We start from the raw sequence: 22,454 nt of genomic DNA, 5'->3' as shown, positions 1-22,454 counted from the left end.
CCTAAAAACCTCAGTCTTCGTTTGGTTGAAGTGAACTCCGATGTGGTTCGAATGCAAACGTGAATGTAAACTGACCGGATACCACTTCAAAAGCAGGAAGTGGTCTGCAGCACAAGGAATTGTGGGTAAATACAAACAAGGCAAATGTAGAGAAGTAGCTTGTGGTATTTTTAACCAAAGACAAAAGAGAAATCCTACTAAAACCTGACGCCACTCCATTTTACTTTACATTTTGTGAAAAAGGACATTGCATCTTGTCTTCTTCAGATGTTTTTGTGTTGTTTCCTTCAGTAGTTGTTGATGCAGCGCCCCCACAGGTGAGGAGGAGAACAGGTTTGTTAATGTTTGGATCATTTGATGCAGTGCAGGGTGAAAACGAACCGCAGCAGCTGAATATGTAATAAATGTTGCACTAATTGAACCGAGTCTACTGGACAATCGGGTGTTAAAACATATTTTATATTTAAGGCTAACGGTTTAGCTAGCCAGAACTTGGCGGGTTGTACAAACCTGCGAGGCCCGTCCTGCTCTTCTTCCTGCGGCTGGTGACTGTGAGGAACTCATCGGTGAGCAGGTCAACGGCGGTGGAGCGCCGATCCGGGTCGGGCTCAAAGCAGCGCAGAATGAACGCTTTGGCCTCCGGCGACATCGTGTCTGGGATTTCTGGATGGATCTTGAACATACCGACCTGCAAAAGAAGGTCAGAAAATCTAATCCGGTATGGTATATGTTTAAGAAATTAGTCATGTCACCCTTTAGGAATTAATAATGGAGAAAATTTCATAGGAAAACAAAGTCAGTGCTATAAAAACTATTTCTTTCATGAAGCCTTCAGTTTGTTGATTCAGGCTTAGATGAAGATGAGAGAAAAACAACATGAGGTTGTGACTTCAGTCTTTAAAATGAGCCCAATGATTTATTTTTCCCTCATTTTTAAAAGGTACAGTAGGTACACATTATACCTTCTTTATAGATTCAATGTTCTTCAATTAAATCCCATCATATGGAAAATTCCCCAGTTGGGAGCTTTTACATGAACACCATAATGATTTCCAGACATCCAACAAGCCTCCTCCATTGTCCTTAATAGGATACACGTGGTTAGAAAAAACAATTCGCTGCTTTGGTGAGCTTTAACTTTCCATCCACAGCAGATACGCCATTTAAACTCACAGAATGAATAAAAAAAGGAAGAAAAGGCTCTGCAGCTCGTCAGAGTTCCTCCCTGGAGGCCACACATTTCTGTTTGTGCTCAAACAAACATTTGGGCTCGATCGTGTTGCAGCCCACAGGTGGTAACACAATGCAGGTGCAAAACAGCTGATTCACTTATTATTTGTTACTCTTTCCAACCAGCATCTTCACAGGGTTTTTTGTATTTGTTCCGGGTTTGATGCTCATATTTACACCAGAATATCTCTCCTTCTGAATGGCTGAACATTCCCACGTTGATAAAATGAAAGTGAATATCTGATTTAGCTTTTCTTCTTGACTTTCAGACTTAGATTAACACATTTTTCTTTGATTGATAGACTCCTTTCTGCATTTAAAGACCGATTGAGATCAGGTAATTATCGTCTGGCTTTCTGTCAGTTTATGCTGCACCTTCTCAGGTAACACTGAGTGTGATTTTCTGAAGTGTAAAAATAGCAGCTGGGAGCTTGCATTTCACTTTCAGTGCAGTTATTTTACAGATCAAGACAGACAGGGTAAACTGGTTTCAGGAGCTGTTGCATTAAAGCGAATATGATGACAAAAGGAAGGTGCCGATGTAACCAAAAGCAACAGAGTAGATTATGAAAAGGACTGCATGCAAAGGTGTGAACTATTTGATGTCCTACAAGATGATTATGTGTCAGCAAATAAGATAAATATTTCAAAAACACCAGAATGTACAAAACAGACAGATATTAAAAAGCCCAAAATAATTATAAATGGCCCATATTTGTATAAATTTATCATAGCAGGTCTTAAGAGTCCTCTACTGCAAATATGAGGCCATGGTTCAAATCCAGATAGGTTGCTCCTTCGAGTTTCTGCTGTAAGTGGAGGATCTAAATTTACGTTTTACATATTTTTGTACTTAAATTCGAGTCTCAACTGCTTCTGCAAAAACTCAAGTACTTAAAAAAAAAACAAGCCAGTCATTTTGTGGCGTGAAGTTAATGCTTTTTGGTGTCTGGAAAACGAGCTGTTTCAAAAACCTCCTGATTTTCAACCTACTGACGGGAACTGTGCGGTTACCTAGCAACCCAAACTGAGCTCCGGCACGTTTGGTCAGCTGGTTTTACCGCTGTATGCGCTGTACAATGGCTGCTGGAAAAGTATTTTGTTGTTGATTTACCATCCAGAAATCAGTTGCTGCTTTCTTGGTTGTGCAGGAGGCTCCACTGCTGCACTTCAAAGATGTGCGGTTGTATAATTGCGCATCTGTCTGCAGCCATTTTCACGTGCAAGTGTAAAGGTTGAGTTAGGGGGCGTGGCCAGCAGCAGCTTGTTTAGATTTAAAGTGACAGAGCCCTAGAACAGCTCAATCTGAAAGAATCTCAAAAGAAGCAGAACTAACCAGACTAAAATCTGATTATCTAAGAATGATTTTGTGTAAAAAAATTATGACTAGGTTTTGTATAGACCTATCCAAACTTGTTAAAGGTGACCTATTCTGCTTCCTTTAAGTATCTGTTGAATACAAACCTCTCAATTTACCGGTTAGTTTACATTCCAGGGCTCACTCCAAGTTAAAAAGCAAAGACTCGGCAATAAAGATGCACAACATGGGATGATTTCATTTTGCTTTAGGGGATTTTTGAGCAAAATCTGATTCCACTACAGATAAAAATCATACAGAAATATAGAAAATACTGACTTACAGTACCTCTGTGTGGTCCCAGTTATTTACATTACCATCACTACAATCCATTTCAGCTGCTAACGTTTCTCACCTTGAACATGGCGGCTTGTGGTTCTCCAAGCTCATAAAACGGCGGTTTTCCAGTTGCCATCTCGATGATGGTGCAGCCCAACGACCAGATGTCTGCCGGTTTGCCGTATCCTCTCGGGCCTTTGTCTATAATTTCAGGGGCCATATACTGCAGTGTGCCTGAAGAAGAAATAACACACAGATGATAAAGTTTTGCTCTGTTTTACTGTACAGACTGAATAAATAAGAAGCTTACGAAAATAGTCAAATCCCTGGAACTTTTTTACACCACAACAATAAACGTCTAAGTATTTTATTGGGATTTTAAGTGACAATTCAACAGGAAGTGAAGTAGAAGGTGAACTTTTACAAATAAAACTCTGAAAAGTGTGGCATGCATTTGTATTTGGCTTCCCTTTCCTAAAAAAATCAGTTTAAATCACCTAGTAAACTAGAAAGTTAGTTGCACTAACCCTAAAGAACTACTCATAAACTTAAGATCCACTAAAGCACGAAAACAACACGATATTTAGCAGAAGCTAATGCTAAAGCGCTAACTTCGATTATAATTATATGGACATTATAATTCACATGTTTTACAACTTTTTCTCCATTACCTGTATTTTATTTTGTTCCTGTATGTTTCTTGTTTGAAATAAAGTTATTGGGAAAATAAAAAGTAGAAAATGTAACAAAAGGAAATGGAACTACAGTCTTCACCCTCTTCAAAATAAGAGCATGGAGATAAATGTGTAAAGTTTATATTCTTAACAGTCGATAAGCAAAACTTCAAATGTAGAACTTTATTCAGGTAAAACTTTACAAAACAGCCAAATAAATAAATAAAATAAATACATAAACATATATAGAAGTGTTACTAGTGCAGGTAAAAAAATAAAAAATAAAATAAATTGATAAAAAAATCTCCCATTAAGCACCTTTTATTATCCATTTATTAATTGGTTCGTCTAAATAAATAAGCAACATGTCAGCCCTACACTGTATTGACGTTAATTAAAGCAGATTTTTACAGGTCAATGTTAAAAGTATTTTTTAGCTGTAGACGCATATTTACTACTACGTGATTGCTTTTTATGCAATATAATTTTACTTCACTGATTAAAAAAGGAATTGAATTGTTTATTTGCATCCTGTAATGTATTTCTAATATTTTATGTAAAAAGGCTTATATGGTTAAATGAAAAATCTGCAGAATGTGTCATTTCTTATCCGATTAATCGCCAGAACAATCGATTAATCGATTGCTAAAACGATCGTTAGTTGCAGTCATTGACATTAGTTATTGCAAAATGAAAAAGCTTAAGGGATGTGAGTACTTTTTCAAAGCACAGTACCATTTCCTGGTCTGCAAAAGGCCACAAACGATAAACTAACAGAGCATCAGGTAAAGAAACGTCACCGCTGTGTGAAAGAACTGATGTAAATACCAAAAATAGCTTCTATCAGAGATAATCATAAATTAACTCAGCTCTGAAGCGATGACACGGTTCCTGAAAGTCTCCATTCAGAGCCTTGTGTGAAGTAACAGCTAAGAGACTCTAATCCCGACTCTAAAGAAAGATTTTCTCATCCCAGCTGAAAGGACTCCTTTGTTCTATTAATAACCTGCTAGGTGCTTATTTGCTGCATTTGGCAGTCTGTGCATTCAGCTAAAATCAGCTGCTGGCGCATTTATAGAAGGCGTGGGCTGCTACATCAAGGAGAAGCCCAGTTTCCCAAAAGAGTCCCACTTTTCAGGGTGAGTCCATGTCTGCTCCAGATGGCCTAATTCATGAGGTCAAACTGAGCCACACTGGACTGCTTTTGTGTTGACACAATCCTGCTTGATCTGACCACAGGCTGAAACCCAGAGGCTCCAAATAGCAACAGACGGCTATTTTTAAGGACGTCGCTGGCAGTTCAGCTGAGGAATACGGGATTAACTCTTTAGAAAGGGACACAATATCTCACCAAGTACTTTTGATCTAGCTTTCTGTGCAAATATAATTCAAGTTTCAATTTTCAGCAAGATATATGAGCCTATTTTAAGTCAGTAATCAATAAATATTGATTTAAAAAAGTACTAGTTTAAACTGGCAGATTATTTCACGTTTATGTTTTAAGTAAAATAGTGGTACTAGTCCTTTAATTAAATCAATGTTAAGGAATTATTGACTTAAAACAAGCTCCTATATGTTGCTTAAAAATGACTTATTTTCGGAGTTGGGTAGTAACTAGTTAATTTACTCAGTTACATTTATGTGAGTAACTTTCTGGGAAAAAAATAATTTTAGGAGTATTTCTACTACTTTGCACTTCTTACTTGTACTTCAATAACTTTATTATGAATTATCTATGGAAGAATATAAGTGCCACTGAAAAAACAAAAACAAAAAATAATTCTGATTTTTGATTGTAAATGATTAAAGTCAGAATTCTGACCAACAAAAAAGACAAAAATAATAATAAAAAATCAGAATACCTTTTTTTCCCCAGTGGCACTAATCATCTTCTGTAGATACTTCATAATAAAATTACTCAAGTAAAAGTAAAAAGGATAAGTGTAGTAAAAATACTCCTAAAAGGTAAATGTAATTGAGTAAATGTAACTAGTTACTACTGAACTCTGCTCACAAGCTAACATTTCAGCTTTTTACCATTTCTATTTTCTTGGCCATAATTCTCTTCCATAACTATCACTACTTTTTCTTGAGTAAAATTTCTCAACTTCCCCAAAAGAAGAACAAGGTTATGTCAAGATACAAAGCTGCATTTTTTTTAAGTTTCATAAATTTCATATTGAAATAAACTGATTTCAAAATATATATTGTTTCTTGTCTTAATCATGTTATATGTATTAATTATTCTAATTTTGGTCTCTAAAATACCAAACTTTCCACTTATTTTTATACTTTTGTTCATCTGATGATGTAATTTTTAAATTTTAAATTTAAAAATTTTAAATTCAAGGTGAATAAGTCACCTTGAATAAGGTGACTTATTTAAGTCACCTTATTACCAAATACTTTTTAAATTTTACATGAGTAATTTCTTGTAAAACTACTTCCAGGTACTCGCCTGTCTTCTTTTAGATTAGTTCTGTACTAGAAACAAAACAAACACTTGGTAGGATTTTGTGTTTTTGCAGTGCAGAGCGGCTGGTTCCTTTTTTTCAGTTTTGGCAGGAATCTTGAGACACTTTCATTTTACAAATGTTTTGTAAAAACGGAGAGAAAGAACTGGGTCAGTACCTGTGAAGGTTTCAGTGCAGGGGTTGATTCCAGCCAATCTTTTAGATGTGCCAAAATCTGATATCTTCAGGACGCCGCTGTAGGTGTTGATGAGGACATTATCACCCTGCGAAAAAAAGAAAAATACCAGAATATTTAAAATGTTAGCCAATATAAATGCTTGAAAATTCCTAACGAATAAAAATGTATTCCTCGTTTTATATTCCTTTGTTAATAACAGAAACAATAAAAAAAATATATATATATATTTAAATGTAGACATATTTTCATGCCTTTCTTGAATGGCATGTTCTCTTGTCTTCCCCATTTTGAAGAGTGGCTAAGTGGTGTTTTTTCCTTGGCAAATATGTTCTTATATTAAAGACTGATTTAAAAATAATCATTTATTCTAATAAAAGATATTTATTTCAGTCTTTTTCTGGGTTTTAAAGTTGAATTTTTACTATTTTAGTAAACAATCTTGGCTTCTGAAGGCCAACAAGAATAAAAGGAATATAGAATAAAGAAGTTCTAATGACAGAATAATGTAATGTCGTGGATAAACTGAAGTAAAAATCTTTGCAAATGAACTAATGTTTTTATACTAAGAGGAAAAATGACGTTAAAAAAACAGTTTTCTCACGAGTTTTAGTAGTTTCCTGAAAATAATTTCTCTCAAGTCGCTCAAAATGTCTATTTAATTAAAGCTTTATTTACATTTAGTGATTATAAATATATTAAAAAACAGAAATTTGTTTTCCGACATATCTCTTTGCCACAAAATTTGCAATAATAAAATAATTGTTTTATATAAAACAGATTCTAAATATCAGAAACTTATTTTAAAAAAGGACTTCCAGTCTCAGCTAACCAACAGGAACGCAGAAAGTGGTTTTATTATGGCAAGTCAGCAACAAGTGATAAGACCAGCTGACTAAACTTGCTTGGGTTGCTAAGCGACGGGCTGGGGTTGCTAGGCAACGGCCTACAGAATGTGGCTCAACAATCTGGAGGTTTTTGAAAACGACTAGTTTTCCAGACAATAAAAAACATTATTGATGGGTGTTTTTTAAGCAGTTTGACTGTTTTTAAAAGTAGTAGATACCAAAATGGAAGTACAAAAAAATATGAATTTTGTATAATATGTCCGGTTTGAGCCGTATGTGTGTGTATGACGGCAGCAGCCACCTTAATGTCTCTGTGAGCTATCAGGTTGTCGTGCAGGTATTTGAGCCCCTCCAGAATCTGCCGGGTGTAAAAACCGATGGTGGGCTCGTTGTTTTTCAGAGGGCCCCACTTAGACCTCAGCAGTGCCGACAGGCTCCCTGAGCACAAACAAAACGAGGAACAAAGTTCACTCTGACCCAAAATCAGCAGCAGAGGATTGATTAGCCAGAATATTCAGAGTTTTGTTCTCACCTCCAGGCACCTGCTCCATGAAGATCTTGATGAAGCCGTTCTCACTGATGGAGCCCAGGTACTGGACGATGTTCTTGTGCTTCAGGTGTTTGTGCAGAGCGATTTCCTCGTGCAGCGGCTGAGAATACCTGCATTATTAAAACATTTCATCATTTGCACAAAACGCATCACTTTTGCAAAGTAAAGGACAAAACATGATGGGCAAAAATGGAGAAATGTGTTGACTTTTCCAAGACTGGAAGGACAAAATTACATAATTCCAGAAGTAGGTAGAGGAACCAAAAACTGTTTTCACACAAGAGTAGCAATAATTCAACATATTTTTACTCAAGTAAAATTAAAACGTAACCATCCAAGAAATTACTCAAGTAAGAGTAAAAAAGAATTTGATAAAAAGTACTGAGTAGCTGATCAAATTATCATTTAATATTTAAAAATTACATAATCAGACAGAACTAAACATAAAGTTAAGTGGATATTTTGGTATTTTAAGGATGAAAATGACAATAATAAAAATAAGAAATAAGAAAAATTTCCCAAGTCAGTTACTTTCAATAAAAAACTTATGAAACTGAATTTTTGGTTTGTTTTTCAACCACAAATATCAAAAATGGAAATAAAATTTAAAAAATAAGATGCGGCTAAAAATTTAAGCATTTAAACTAATAAAATTATATATTTTTATATATAAATAAATAATATAGAATAGAAAATTTAGAGAGATTTAGAGAAAAACGGGTTTCCCCTGAAGCTGAGGCATTTTGGCTTTCAGTTGGATGTAAAATTGTTGCCTTTTGTTCTGCACAGGAAGGACATTTTGCAGCTCTGTCCTCTCAGTGCACATTTCCTTTCAGGTGACAGAAGTAGAAAAGGCAGATCCAGACACCGAAAACCCAGAAAACCGAGTCTGAGCTGCAGGGCGACTCCAGAAACCTGAGCAGAACAAAAGATCCCTGTAGGTTGAAGAAATGCCTGCCAGCTATTTCTCCTCACACTCAGCCCCCAGCATGAATCACCCCCTCCATCCATCTAGAGATCCCTGTCCTGCTATAAATTATTCACACAGAGTTCTCCGCCGCCGAGCAGACTGCTGACTTTCTGGTGATTAGTGGAGCAAAGTGTGGCACCGGGATCGTCTCGTCTGGGAGACGAGTCTTGTGGCCGGAGATGAGTAGGTGGAACCGCAAGGAGACGGAGACGGGAATAAAAGGCAGAGGAGAGGTGGTGTAAATTTGCTTTCCCAGCTCTTCACTCAGACAGAAACAAGTTGCTGGAAGCCTGAAGTGACATCGCTAACATGTGATCTGCACTCAACAGAAACGCTGACCGGGATTAAGCTTTTACAGCTGAGGCGCTTGGTAACATCCGACGCCTGGATGGAGTAAAAACAGCATGCAAAATATATTTTACATACTGACGCTTTGCAACTACGTCACTTAAACATTCGAGGCGCCACGAGAGACAAATGTGTCTAAGGCCAAAAAAACAAGTTCACAATGCCAGTACAGCGTTTCCCCAGAAAACTTGCTAAGCCTGGCAGTCATTCATCCAGCGGCCTGTCATGTTTTTGAGTTAAAAATGTCTGAAGTTGACAGGAAATTTGAAAATATCACTTGATAGTTATGCGTTATTGGAAGACTGGAACATTAATCCCTAAACACCAACTATAAAGTTTTAAAGGCAATAATTTAAAAAAATTAAAATAAATCAACAATGCCAAGCCTGAAAACTGCCAAGCAAAGCCTGGTGGCCCGCCAGGCTTATGATACACTGTGGGAAACTCTGCAGTATTTCCATTAAATAAGAAACACAATTAAAATCACATGTGAATAAGTTTGTTCATGTGATGACTCTTACACAAACATCCTCCTCCAACCACTTCCTGTCGTCGTTTTCATTGTTTCTGCCAGTAGTAACATCCGATTTTTGACGACATGACTAAAAATAGAGTGTTTCCATCGCAGTTTTGTGAAATACGTTGATTTCGATTCAGTTGCAAAATCACCTCAACCTACGGTAAAAATTAAATTTGAAATGGCCGTGTTTCCATTAAGCAAATTTTTTTGTATTCCAATTTGTGTCCAATTTGAGCCTAAAGTTTGTTTTAAATTCTCAGAAACCTAAATTACAGTTGTTTTCCATTTATAGGAGGATCCCTAGATCTCTTGATTTTTAATCTAAATGAGAGATAACTGGTTAAATAAAGGTCAAAACAAACAAAAACAGCAGAAAAACTTTGAGTGACCATCTGACCTGCTGTCTCTCTCTGGGATTTCCTTGATGGCGATCCGGACCTGGTTGCTGAGGTCCCGGCCTGCGTAGACGACGCCGAACGTGCCTTTTCCCAGGATCACCCTCTCTCCGTGCTCGTCGTACTCGTAGTCGTACTGCAGAAGCAAACAGAAAAAAACCCAAGAGGACTAAAACTGATGCTTGCATATGTATGAAACAAATCCAGAGCAACAACTCAGAACAAGTTTTTCTTTTAAGCAAGACTTTAACCTCAATATGGAAGCTCATTAAATAAGGCTTTTTACTGAATACTGATTTGTTTTTTTTATTCAGGAATCAAAACATGCATGTTGGAGAGAAACCTCTCAAACGTGTTTTGTGCCATGCTGAGCGGAAGCAGGCGCAGCAGTATGTGTGTGTGTTTTTTTTTATTCATTTTTTGAAGTAATGAGCGTTTCTTTTCCATCGCCTCGGCTGCAGACAGGTGAAAGTTAGCAGCAGGTGCTAAAACACACAAACAGCAGGAGCAGAAATCCAGGCCTAATCGCAGCAGGTCTCTAACTGTTCGCAGATGTGCTTCAATTCAGTCCTTATCATGTAAAAGGAAGAGATTTCAATTAGAACATTTCTGAAACTCTAATAAGCAAAAAAAAACTTTCAGGAGAAATAATTTAAGCTTTAAAACCGAGGCGTGTTTGCTTTCAGTGAAGGGGAATAAGCAGCATTTTCCTTATGAAATACAGAGACTTTCTCGCTGCTTTGAATAAAACTAACTCACTTCCTGTGACATTTTAAAAGAACTTGTGAAGCAAAACAGGATGCAGCAAAATCAACGACAATTTTACCACATTTCTTCTGTCTTAGCGACGTGGAAAGTGCAACAGTTTGTGGTGAAAAGCAAAGAGATTCCCAGAGAGTAAAGACTAAAACTGAAAAGGTGAATGACTTTTTACAATATAATGAAAACAACCTGTAGCGGGAAATATAAAAAAAATACAATTTAACGACAATAGAGAGCATTAAAATTGGTAATCGTCTCACCTCTAAGGCATCAGTGTCACAGTCTCCTTCGTCAGGACATTTAAAGGCTTCCTCTGTTATACTGTTGACCAGATCGCAGAACCTGCCGAAAACAAGCCGAGTCGTCAAGAAATGCTGAATATAAACACAAACTTAAAGGGGTCCATAACCTAAACCTTTTACAATATGAGCCAGGATTCACATTTTTTCACAAAATGTTTTTTTGATAATTAGTTCCCGCTCAACAATAAGATAAACATAAAATATTTTAAACAAAGAAAATAGTCTGATTTTTTTGTAGAAATGTAATATGTAAATCATTGCAGATAAAAAAAAATCAAAAGGATTTTGTAGGTTTTCCTTATTGCAAGTACACCAAGCCCTTTGCTCATTTATTTTGGGCTCAACTGAAGAAAACTGAAAAAGTCAGCAACAAAAACAAGATTTAGGCCCTTTTTATTTGAAAAAGTTTTAATAGTGTCAGAAAGTTTGTTATTAAAAGATGAATACTTTATGTTGTATCTGACATTTTTAATTTATGGGTGATAGTTTTATCATAAATCTGCATCTGCATAGACTACCTGCCATAGCGAGACACATTTTAATCATTCAGGGTCCGCAGACGGCCCCCGGGCCACACTTTGGACACCCCTGATTTAACTAGTAAAGTCTGGAGTTTTGCTGTTTGTCTTTCATTTAGAAGAATTTCATAAAGAACTAATAAAATAGAGCTTACAACAAAAGTGATCACATAGTTTTATAGGACATTTTTAATATCATCCAGCTTCAGCAACAGTAAGTTGCAATAATATATACTTTATCAAGAAAAACAAAGGTTTCCATATTTGCTATTTCATTATCATTATCATGATAAGAGTTTAGATTCATCGTTGTCTTGATAAATTTCAGTTAATGATGTTTAAAACTCCCCAAACGTTCCTTACCGTCAGGTTTAATACTTTATCCACTGTTTGTTCAACGGCGGAATCAATAAATACTAATCAAATTAAAAATACAGTAATTGTGTGCAACTTAGTGGATAAAAAAAAAATCACACTCCTTTATGTGACCTAAGCACATAACAACTGTGAATGTTTTTCAAGAGAAATATTTGTTTTCTGCAACTGCCTGAAAACACAAAACGTAATGAAGATGTCAAAACAAGAAAAAATAAAACTCCATGGAATATACGAGATTAAATATCCTGCCATAGGAACATTTAAAAAGGTATGCAAGGCCAATTTATCTTATTCTTTCCAATTGATTTTAGACACTTTAGTAGCCCTTTAAGGCCCAAGTTTCAAATCTCCACCTGGATACTTTTTGTTTATTCTAATTGTACAAAGTTCTTTAAATGTCTTGGGAGTCAATATTTTTGCCCATTTCTCCATAACAACTTGTCCTTTCATCATCTAGCAGTTATTTAGTCTATTAAAAGAGTGTCATCAGATTAAACTGAAGTAAAACATGCTTCCTGCAACAAAGTGAAATTACCATAACAACCCGATGTTGGCTGGAAAGAGGAACGTATCACAGAGTTACGTTATCGTTAGTCGGTGAAACCTTTCAGCCGGTAAGGGTTAGTTTAAGATTTTAAAATATTCGCAGACACAAAAACGTCTGTAGAAAAAAGCATAAGTTGATATTTAAAATATTTTAAAAAGGTCCTTCTGCAAATGCTGACACAGCATTTGCAACATTCACAAACATTCACAAACGTTGAATGTTAGAGGGTGTTATACTGCTGCTGATGTTTCCCTGAAGGGGCTACAGTTTGTTTACTTGCGCACTTCCCACCGCATGCATGCAGTGACCTTTGCCGGTTGCACTGCACACAAGCTGCGAGTTAACACATCGAATCATCATGCTGTCATGCACAGCATGCCAGCAGGTGTTCGCTGGCAGCACGTTTCTTTGCATTAACGTGCTCACATGCCAGCATTACTTTAAATGAGCAGAAAACAAGCGCTCTACGTCGACGCGCTGCTGTCGGCTTCCTCCTACCTTTTATTTCCCCTGTTTTTACGTCTCTTTTCTCGCCGTCACTCCAGAGGAACCAGGAGCAGCATAATAGCAGCAGCAGGCATGAGTCACTTACTCTCACACTCCAGATAATGGCACAGGAAGCCTCAGATGTGAGAGTCACAAGTCAGAACGCACTGCTTCAAAGAGCAGCTGGCGGGGAACATGACGGTGTGGAAATTAAAGAAGATGGTTGATAGGAGAGAGACATATTTCCCACCAGGATACGGAGCTGACAGGAGTGAAACGAAGGGGAAAAAACTCCAAAAATTTAGATGAATTATCGTCTAAACTGCAGATGATGTCCAGAGAGATTTCACAAATGGCTAAAAGGTAGAAATTTTCAGCATTTCTTAAAGCAGGAGTGTAAAATATATCACTGATTGGCTCGCAGCAAGCTAAGATTAAAGGTACATCTTCTGATGGAGCACCACAAGGTTCTCTACTTGGCCCAATTCTCTTTAATTTATGATTCCAATTCCTAAAATAATCAGACAACATGGGATGCATTTCCACTGATATGCAGCTATATTTATCCAGAAATCCTGATGAAATGTACCACAGGTCTGGAAAACATAAAAACCTGAACGACCCAAAGCTTTTAAATTCTGTTAAGACTGAATTAGTCATTTCTGGACCCGTGCCTCCGTAAAAGAAACTGTGTAGTCCATCATTAACATTTGATAATGGAGAACGTGACGGTGTGGAAATTAAAGAAGATGGTTGAGACATATTTCCCACCAGATGCAGAGCTGATAGAAGTGAAACGAAGAGGAAAAAATCCTAAACAATGTAGAAATGTTGAGACCAGATGTTAACGCAGGAATGGACCGTGTATAAAACCACAAAATAACTAAATCAGGCACAAATAAATCTCACTGATTGGCTTGCAGCACATCCATTTTAAAAATAAATCTTCTTTACACTGCAGGGTTACTTGTGGAGTACCACAGGGTTCTCTACTCGGTCCAGTTTTCTTTGGCTAAAATAATCAGACAACATGGGATAATGTTCTTCTGCTACGCTGATGATATTCAGCTATATTTGTCCATAAATCCTGATGAATTATATCAGTTAGATTGCAGGCATGTCTGGAAAACATAAAAACCTGAATTATGCTAAAATTGTTACTTTTCAATCCTGGCAAAACAGAATTTGTCGTCTTTGGATGTGAGCCTCTGAAAAAGAAACAACTTAGTCAACCACTTAATCTGGATGCCATTAAACTGTCCTTAGATCATGATAACGTAAAACTAATCTCTTATTTTTGACTAGGATATTTAAATCCCATATTAAATGGGTTTCTATAATTACTGAATACCGACAGTTAGAAATATATTGTGCAGCAGCTCATGTGACCGAGACACATTTTCAGCTGACTTTAAATAGTTATCTGTCATTTTTCAGGAATACAGAAAATTATATTACTTTTGTTTCACAGAAGTAAAGTCTTAGTTTAAATACAAACACATAAATTGAAGAAGTAAAGTTTTAAAATGATAAACTTTCACATTTGTTTTTTGTCACAAAGCTTTGGCCTCTCTCTTTTGCAGGTTGAGTGTTTAATAATCCTGCAAAAAAAAAAAAAAACTCTTACAAAGCTCTTTTAATATACAGAACTGCATTTAATAACGCTGACAACAGTACTGTACTTCAAAACTAATAGTACAGCCCTGCCAAGCAACTGTAATCATGTTTAGAGAAGCATTATTGTGTTTGCTGGCAGCTGCATTCAGCCAAGAAAGCCTGTCTGACGCAGCGGAGAAGCCGGAGAGGCAGACCAACCTTTTACAGTGCATCTCTGTGCAGAAATAGATCTGGAAGTCCTCTGCATTATGCAGGACGTAGAGAAAGGCACTGCGTTCGTCAAACTTGGAGATGCTGAGGAGGAACAAACCAGAGTTAGTTGAAACCTGATGACATGCACAGAGATATGACTCATATCAAATGAAGATTAGCTAGTTGGCACTCTTGGATATTAAATATCAGGATGCAAAATATGCACATCTGTTAAATTAAATGAACCCAAGCACCGCTCAGACATGTGCTGCAGGATACTGCTTGTTTTTGCACAAATACTCCACATCAGCTCAAAGTTTTATCAAATGAGATGATTGCTTGTCCGATTCTAAGCGTGCCAAGGCCGGATATGCTGAGCCAGTGTCTGCATGTGTGGTTGTATTGTAGCCTGCAGAGCCATTTTTGTGTCCTGCTGCTGTCTGCAGGCAGAGTGGGCACGGAGAAGGAGTCGTTCCCTAGCAACATGTGAGGACGGCCCTCCACTTCTCTGCGATCTGACACTGAACTCCTTTGAGAACCGCGGAAAAATAGGTGCAAAGCAAGCCATTATAAAAACAGTCGGTGCTAGATCGAGACTCTGATGGAGTCTGCAGACGTGACCGGCATGTTTTCATGAAAACCTGCAGGCCGGAAGGTTTTCAGGAGTTCATGCATCGAATATCTGGAGCCGCATTAGCAGAAGATTTATGCATATAGTAAAACATTACAACCAATGCGCGTAGATTTCAGTTTAAAGAAATTTAGAAGTTCGAACAAAAACAAATCCTGGGAACCAAAATATGCATCAAAAATCTCCACACATAGCAGAAAACGAGCTTCCTTTTCTGCAGAAGCCGCTCAGCATTTCGGGACAAGAGCGTCCCTGTAGAGCTGAGAGCGAAGCAGAGACTCCCAAGAGTCGACTGATTGATAGGCAAACTCATGGAAACACGAATTCCCATACAGGCTTCATAATGTAAATACTGTCAATAATTCAGAGCATGCTGTTCTTCTCATCTATAACTAAATTTAGAAAAGAATGTTAAGCATCAGATTTCACAGTTTGAGCCAAGATTTAGTGGATTTTCCACTTGTCCCTTCCTTCTCTTTTGGTGTTTGTATCATCTTTGTGAAATCATGGAAACAAACAGCAACAATAGTCTTCATTCACTTCAGTTCTTCATTTGCTGGGAGAATTTCCAAACTCAAATATTGAAATATCTTGGAACTGGGGCTATTTTCTGACGTAAATGTTCAAAAACTGACTAAATGTTTTCAGTTTCTTCATGCCATTGCATGCAATTTATGCTCAAATGTAGGGCTGAAACAATCAATCAGATTACTTGTGATTAATTGATTACTCAAATAACTTCAACTAATTTAGTAATCGATTAATTATTTGGAGAACACAGATTCAAAATAGAAAGAATAAAAAACATATTTAGAGCAGTAATTAACTCAAAACTTAATTGCAATATGATTAAAAAAAAACATTTGTCTGTAAATATGTTTTACTCAAAAGTCTCCAAGCGGCAGTTTTAGCTTCACCTGGTTCGCGTAAGGAAAGCTGCATTTTAGGCAGCAAAGAAATCTGAATACTTGCTTATTTGTCTCTTTCAATGTATTTATAGTATTGTACAAAAAAAGCTTAAGATATTAAATGAAAAATCAGCAAAATATGCCAATTTTTGTCCGAATAATTGATTAATTGTCAAAATAATTGATAAAAAAAATCGTTAATTGCAGCCCTACTCAAATGTAAACAAAATGTGATCACTTTGATGAAAATTTCAATATAATCAATGCAATAAAAGTCTAGTAGAAATTTATTTCTAACTATAATAAAGCATCTTCTGGTTTTAGAGAATCCCACAGAAATGACCATGAAATCCCAGATTTAGTCCTGTTAGCATAATGCTAAAATTAATCGACTCATCTCATATCGAATACGTTCTGATTTAGTTTGGCACACAGACACAAGCTGTCACTAACTTTTGAGGCGTCATGCCGACGTTGACGCAACAAGGTCTCTGTTAAGAACTGATTGTAGAGCCTTTGATCCGTTTTGAAAAGACTGGAGAGCATAAAAAACTAACAGGTGACACAGCCTTGGTCTGACACGACTCGTTCTGAAGCAGAAATTTCAAATTACGGCAGCAAATGCTTACCTGACGCCTCGAACAGATGTGGCAATGAAGTTCCACTCATGTATCCCCTTGTTCTGTGAGAAAATAATAATAAATCAAAACGGTATAATTACTGTTTTGCTGCAGTGGGACATGAATGTTTTTCCTGCTGGTGGCAAATTGAATCGTTACAGGAATATTAGTCTGAGGGGACAATTTAAAAGTAATAAAACTCAAATTGAGACTGCTCAAGCTTCAGGAACATTATTATCTTGAAGTATTTTTATCCACCTGTATTTTTTAAATTGGGAGTTAAATGCTTTTTATGAATAACATCATATTACAGCCATTTCATTTTGTTTATGTTGATTAGATCTTTACTTGCTGCTCTTCAGTCTCTCCACATAGTTTGTAAAAAACATTTTTTAATCATATTTTGCTTTCGAGCTGGAGTGAAATTGAAGAACTAATACTTGAAACTTCCTGGATTGAACTTGGAATAAATATTCAGATAATGTAGCTGATGTACTGTAGTTTCTTTTCTTGAAACAATTTCGAACAAGAAGCTACGTTCCCAGCATCCTGCACAAGTAAACCATAACCTTCTAACAAATAGATTCTGCTCTTAGGTTGAAAATCATCCTCCTCTCGTCTCAGGGATCTTTCTAAGATTTCCGCTCTTCTTTCTAGGTGAGATCTGAAAATATTCATTCATGCTTTTGAAACCTCCAAGTTAAATTTGAATTATTGCATCTCTTAATATGAGAATAATTAACCAGGTCAAAATGCAGCTTTACGATTCTTACAAGTACAAATAAACATCAGCATATCTCTCTGGTGTTAAACTCATTGCACTGACTTATTTTTTACTTTACACACTCTTTGAAAAACTGGCTGAAAAACCTCTGAGGAAGACATTGAGTACAACTTCCTTTGTCACAAAATGTAAACCAAAATGGAGGGGGGCCAGATTCTGGCGCTTGTAGAATTTCTCTTTTGTTGTTAAAAGATCACAAACCATTTCTCCCGCTAGCGTTCGACTTACACGGTTGTTTTGGTTGCATTTACCCAGCATGCCCTGCACTATAATCCCTATTCTTGGGTTCACTTGATGTTCACATATGAATTTGAACCAGGGTTCTCTTGAACAGAACCAAAACCTCAGTTTTTGCTGTTTGGTCTGCATCAGATTTCGAACAAGAAAACACTCAGTGGGAAATTAAAATCGATTGTTTAAGTTCCCAATAATAAATAATGATAACAACAAATATTAAAGCAACAACTCGAAATCAAAGAAACACAACTGGAAAGTTTTAAATCCTGGCACATCACTTTCTTTTTCTTGTTTGTCTCAGACAATGTGAAACTACAGAGAATCAAGCAGAAACTGAGTAATGCCATGATGACATTATCAGGTATCCTTCAGCACAATTCCTTTTGTTCTGGAAAATGTGAAGAACACAAAGAACTACTGGAAAAAGTGACATTTTTATGAACGACAGAGTAGTTGGATACGCACCTTATCGTCTGGAGCAACGTGCCAGATGGACACGGTGTTGTCTTCCACATCTTTGTTTATGGACAAATACGAAGGCTGGTACACTTTCGTCGGCTCCAGTATCAACACCTTGAGGGAAAGATTTATTATTCCACTTTTTATGAATAAGTTCAATGCTGTAGTGCTTTTCTTTTGTGGGGCAGAACTGAATTTGTTACTGACAGGAAATCGAACAGAGGAGACGTCTTTTTTGGTCGATTCCACTAAGAAGTCCATCCAGAAGTCCACCAGCTCCTGTCTGGGTGCCGGCGGCTCGCTGCCGGGCTTCTTAAAGTGCTGGTAGATCAAGATGGTTTCCACCAGAGAGCGCAGGTACCTGAACAGACCAAACCAACCCAGTGAAAAACCATGTAAACAGAACAGGAGGGATTTTCCCCCACACAGCAAGACAAAAAGCACAATGGGATCAAGAAACTGTGCAAAAGTCTAGAGTAACATCTTAAAATAAACCCATCGTGCTCCCTTGAACAAGTTACAACAGGTGTAAAGTTACATCTTTCACACAAAATTATTCTTATTGTTCCTGATTTCTGGTCACTTCTGCCTATTTTGAACTTCTTTCAGAATGAGCCGTTTTAGGGCTTCCGTCACTTTAAATCCAAACCCCAACTCTGACTGGGTTGCTAGGCGATGGGGCTGGGCTCCGGTGAGGTTGCTAGGTAACGGCACAAAGGAAAAGAGTCAAAATAAATTCTGTTTAACATTCAGGCACTTTTATATCTGTTACTGCAGTTATAAGGATGTAATATTATTTATATTAGCGAATATTATTAGTGTTCACTACATTTTTATGATTGTGGTGACAGTCATAAAAATGTAATAGTACTTATATTAGTGAATACTACATCTATAGGTAGTATTCACTACTTATAGCTATATATTATATTTGTTAGGAAGAATTAAGGGTTTAAAATCAAAGTAGAAAGATCTGGATGAAAAGCAGAGAGGCAGCTGTAAATTGGATTTTTAGGGACTTTTGTTGACTTACAAAGAAACAATTTAGTAACTGAACTTCAAATATTTGAGGAAAAATACCAACAAAAAAATAAAAATAGTTTTCTACATCTGGCAGGCTTTTCTTCCAAAGAGCTGCTAGCTGAAAAAAAATTAAACTCAAGGCTGATGGATCTCATATTCTCCTTCAAATCGACGCAACATGGGACAAATTTATCCCCATTTTGATTATAAGCTCAATAAAACTAACCAGACTAACAAATAGAAACATTTCAAAGACACACAGATGCTAATTTAACTGATTCATTTTTTCCTGAGGCTTTTCTTTCACATCCCTGCGAAGACTAAAAGAGCAAACACATTCTCCTGTGATCTTTTCTCCTCTTAAAGCAAAATGCACCAAATGTTTTCACAATGGCCACAGATGGCCGCTGCGCCTTCAAGGCAGAGTCGAGCGCACTCCAGATCAAAACGACACTGGGAGCAGTCGGTGAAGGAGTTGGACCAAAATGTGCTTTTTTTTTTTTTAGGATCTGAGAAAGGCTTGTACATGTTCGCACCAGATGGGAGCCTTGAGCTTGAAGAGCTTCTCGGAGGCCTGGATGACCCTGGTGTTGTCGCAGGCCAGGATGCTGGCGCCCAGGAAGAAGCCCACATCCCAGTAACTCTGCAGCTTGTCCAGGCTGCCCTTCTTCCCCAGCAGGCTGCTCAGTTTAACTCCTGGAAAGCAGAATCCAGTCAGCGCACATGAGCATTTCATCCAAAAAAGGGAAACATTGACTTCTTAGGAACATTGACAAGTCGGACCAAACTCAAACAAACACCAAGGTACTTCAATGCTCCGCTTGGATGATATGTAGTTGGGATTTCAGTTTTGCATGTTTAGTTTCACTGTTAAGGAGAGTTGATCATTTTTTCATAAAGTATTCAGCTGCAGGTAGACTGAAAGTTTCAGTCACTAAAAGCTTCAACACTGCAAAAACAGAAAGTAATACCAAGTATTTTTGGTTTAGTTTCTAGTGCAAATACCTTAGTACACTTGAAATAAGACAAATGAACCTAAAAGAAGCATTTCAACAAGACTTAAGAGCTTGTTTTAAGTAAATAATTCCTTAATATTGATGGAGAAGTAAACCAGCTCCACTGGCTAGATTCAACAAGACATTTCCCCATGTTATAAGTTAATTTATCAGCGTTGGAACAAGAACTTTTTCATCAATATTAAGGAATTATTTACCTAAAACAAGCTCCTATATCTTCCTGAAATGTTACGTCTAAGTTCATTTGTCTCATTTCAAGTGCAATAAGATATTTTCACTAGAAACTAGACCAAAGATACTTGGTAAGATTTTGTATTTTGGCAGTATACAAGCTAATTTTAAGTAATTTCTTAAAAATGAAAAAGTAAATTTTACTCATAATACATTTTTCCCAATAGATTTACATTTTCCCATCATTACCAGGTAAATGGAGTAACGTGTGATATGTAAGCCACCTTAAAGCTGAAAATGTTTACAAGCAAAAGACTTTAAACACTAAAGGAAAAACATTCAACACATGAGCTTAGCTGTAATAACACCTGTAATAACACCAACATAGCAGAAATAGTTGTGAATAAAGGAGCAATCTTCTGAAGGAGGTTTACAGACTTCTAATCAACCAGGAAAACCCAGTTCAGTGACAAACAAGCCTTCCTGGGCTCATTAGTCTTTATTGAACACATAATGAGCGCACACCCCGACAGAGAGGGAGCCATCAACGTTTATATTGTTATTGAGGAAACAATCAGAGCTAAAGCACCATTTATGACAGGCACTTAAAAAATAAACCCAATAAAAACCATTTTTCACTTTAAAATACGTAGAAGATTGATGTGAGGACATAAAAATGTTTCAACGTAACGAAGGATTTCCTGCACAAAGGCAGGTATAACTTTAATCAGCCACAGGTTAATCACCAGGTCTGCTTACCGACTTTTCGGAGTTCGAACGAAGAGTCAAACTGGTGTCCAGCTGCCAGCAGGAGAACCGCATAGTTGATGCCAGAGTGTAGTGTTGGCTCAGACTCAAACCCCTTTTTAAACCTGAGAGCAGAACACAAAGTCCAATAAACACGGTTCCTCCAAGAAATGCGTCATCCCAAAAACCCAGGCCTCTCGGAGGCATCATAAAACATTCACAGGGCTTTCAGAGATAGTTGAGGATGGAGGAAAAAACAATTAGACTTATTGAGCTGGGGCCACAAACTGCCAACCTGCAATCATGAGTGCTTCCAAATAACGAGAGATTTCATTCATTTAATGACCAATCTGCTCTGCTGCAGAATGATGTGCGAAACTTATTAGAGCCCCATGCAAGCTTTCTTTTTTTTAGATGGAAACTGAAAATACCAGCCAGATGGGAAGCTGATTATCTCTGCTGCATGTTCAGTGAACAAATATATGAGGTCTTAATTGCCGTTTTCTGTTAGCGATAATCAGACGGCTTGTGTTGTTGGGCAGGTTTCAGTTTGCTCTGACTGGTCCCGAGTGTTTCGCTGTTCTCCAACGGAAAGACAAACTGTTTACACTCACATCTGACTTCATGCTGTGGAGGATTTTATTGTTATTATGATGCAGCTTACATTAAAATAAACCTTTTTTTTCTCACAACAGGGTTTATAAGAATGAAGCTTCTGCAGGAATATGACTTTGTGTTGGGTTGAAGTGTTATTCATAATAAACTACAATGAATAGTAAAAAAAGCAAAATTATGCAAAATCTTCCAACATTATTCTTGTTTTTATCCATTTAGTTTTAATGGTCAAATTAAATGCTCTGCAGGATTAACAACTTCATTGCAATAAAGTTTGAAAAACTTGTTGGAAGGTTTCAGAATTTTTCTTTTCTTTTTTGCTTCTTTTAAGTTTTTTCATTTTTCTCGTTTTATTTCTAATTTTTCTATTTTCCCCATTTTTCTTTTTTCTTTTTCCCACTCTTCCAGTTTTCCTTTTTTATATTTTTCCCCATGTTCTTTCCCCCCCTCCTTTTATAAAATAATGAATCTATGGGTTTCACTGAAACATAAACTTATAACATTTTTTGCAGTGCAATAAAACTAATATAAATTTATTGTATCCAATGTGGTATTCAAATCTGATGAAACTTTAAACATTTCTCTCCTCTTATACGCCATTAAAATCTAATATCCTAACAT

General features: G+C 36.8%; 1 protein-coding gene across 1 annotated transcript in view; it reads right to left on the bottom strand.

Moving 5' to 3' along the window:
- The window catches only part of map3k5 (mitogen-activated protein kinase kinase kinase 5), a 69,492-nt gene that overhangs the window by 11,340 nt on the left and 35,698 nt on the right, over positions 1-22,454 (bottom strand). The window contains exons 8-20 of the mRNA XM_015002067.2: positions 21,231-21,343; positions 19,821-19,980; positions 18,469-18,622; positions 18,268-18,375; positions 16,791-16,843; positions 14,629-14,724; positions 10,843-10,924; positions 9,823-9,956; positions 7,570-7,697; positions 7,339-7,475; positions 6,172-6,277; positions 2,943-3,100; positions 511-688 (exon numbers count right to left, since the gene is read on the bottom strand). Of these exons, the coding sequence (XP_014857553.2) occupies positions 511-688; positions 2,943-3,100; positions 6,172-6,277; positions 7,339-7,475; positions 7,570-7,697; positions 9,823-9,956; positions 10,843-10,924; positions 14,629-14,724; positions 16,791-16,843; positions 18,268-18,375; positions 18,469-18,622; positions 19,821-19,980; positions 21,231-21,343 (1,607 nt within the window). The remainder of the gene's footprint in view (positions 1-510; positions 689-2,942; positions 3,101-6,171; positions 6,278-7,338; positions 7,476-7,569; positions 7,698-9,822; positions 9,957-10,842; positions 10,925-14,628; positions 14,725-16,790; positions 16,844-18,267; positions 18,376-18,468; positions 18,623-19,820; positions 19,981-21,230; positions 21,344-22,454) is intronic.

Source organism: Poecilia mexicana, unplaced genomic scaffold (assembly GCF_051168715.1).
Source record: "Poecilia mexicana isolate PSO_F unplaced genomic scaffold, ASM5116871v1 scaffold_21, whole genome shotgun sequence".
In the NCBI taxonomy this organism is placed as follows: domain Eukaryota; kingdom Metazoa; phylum Chordata; class Actinopteri; order Cyprinodontiformes; family Poeciliidae; genus Poecilia; species Poecilia mexicana.
This window is presented reverse-complemented; position numbering and strand designations above follow the sequence as displayed.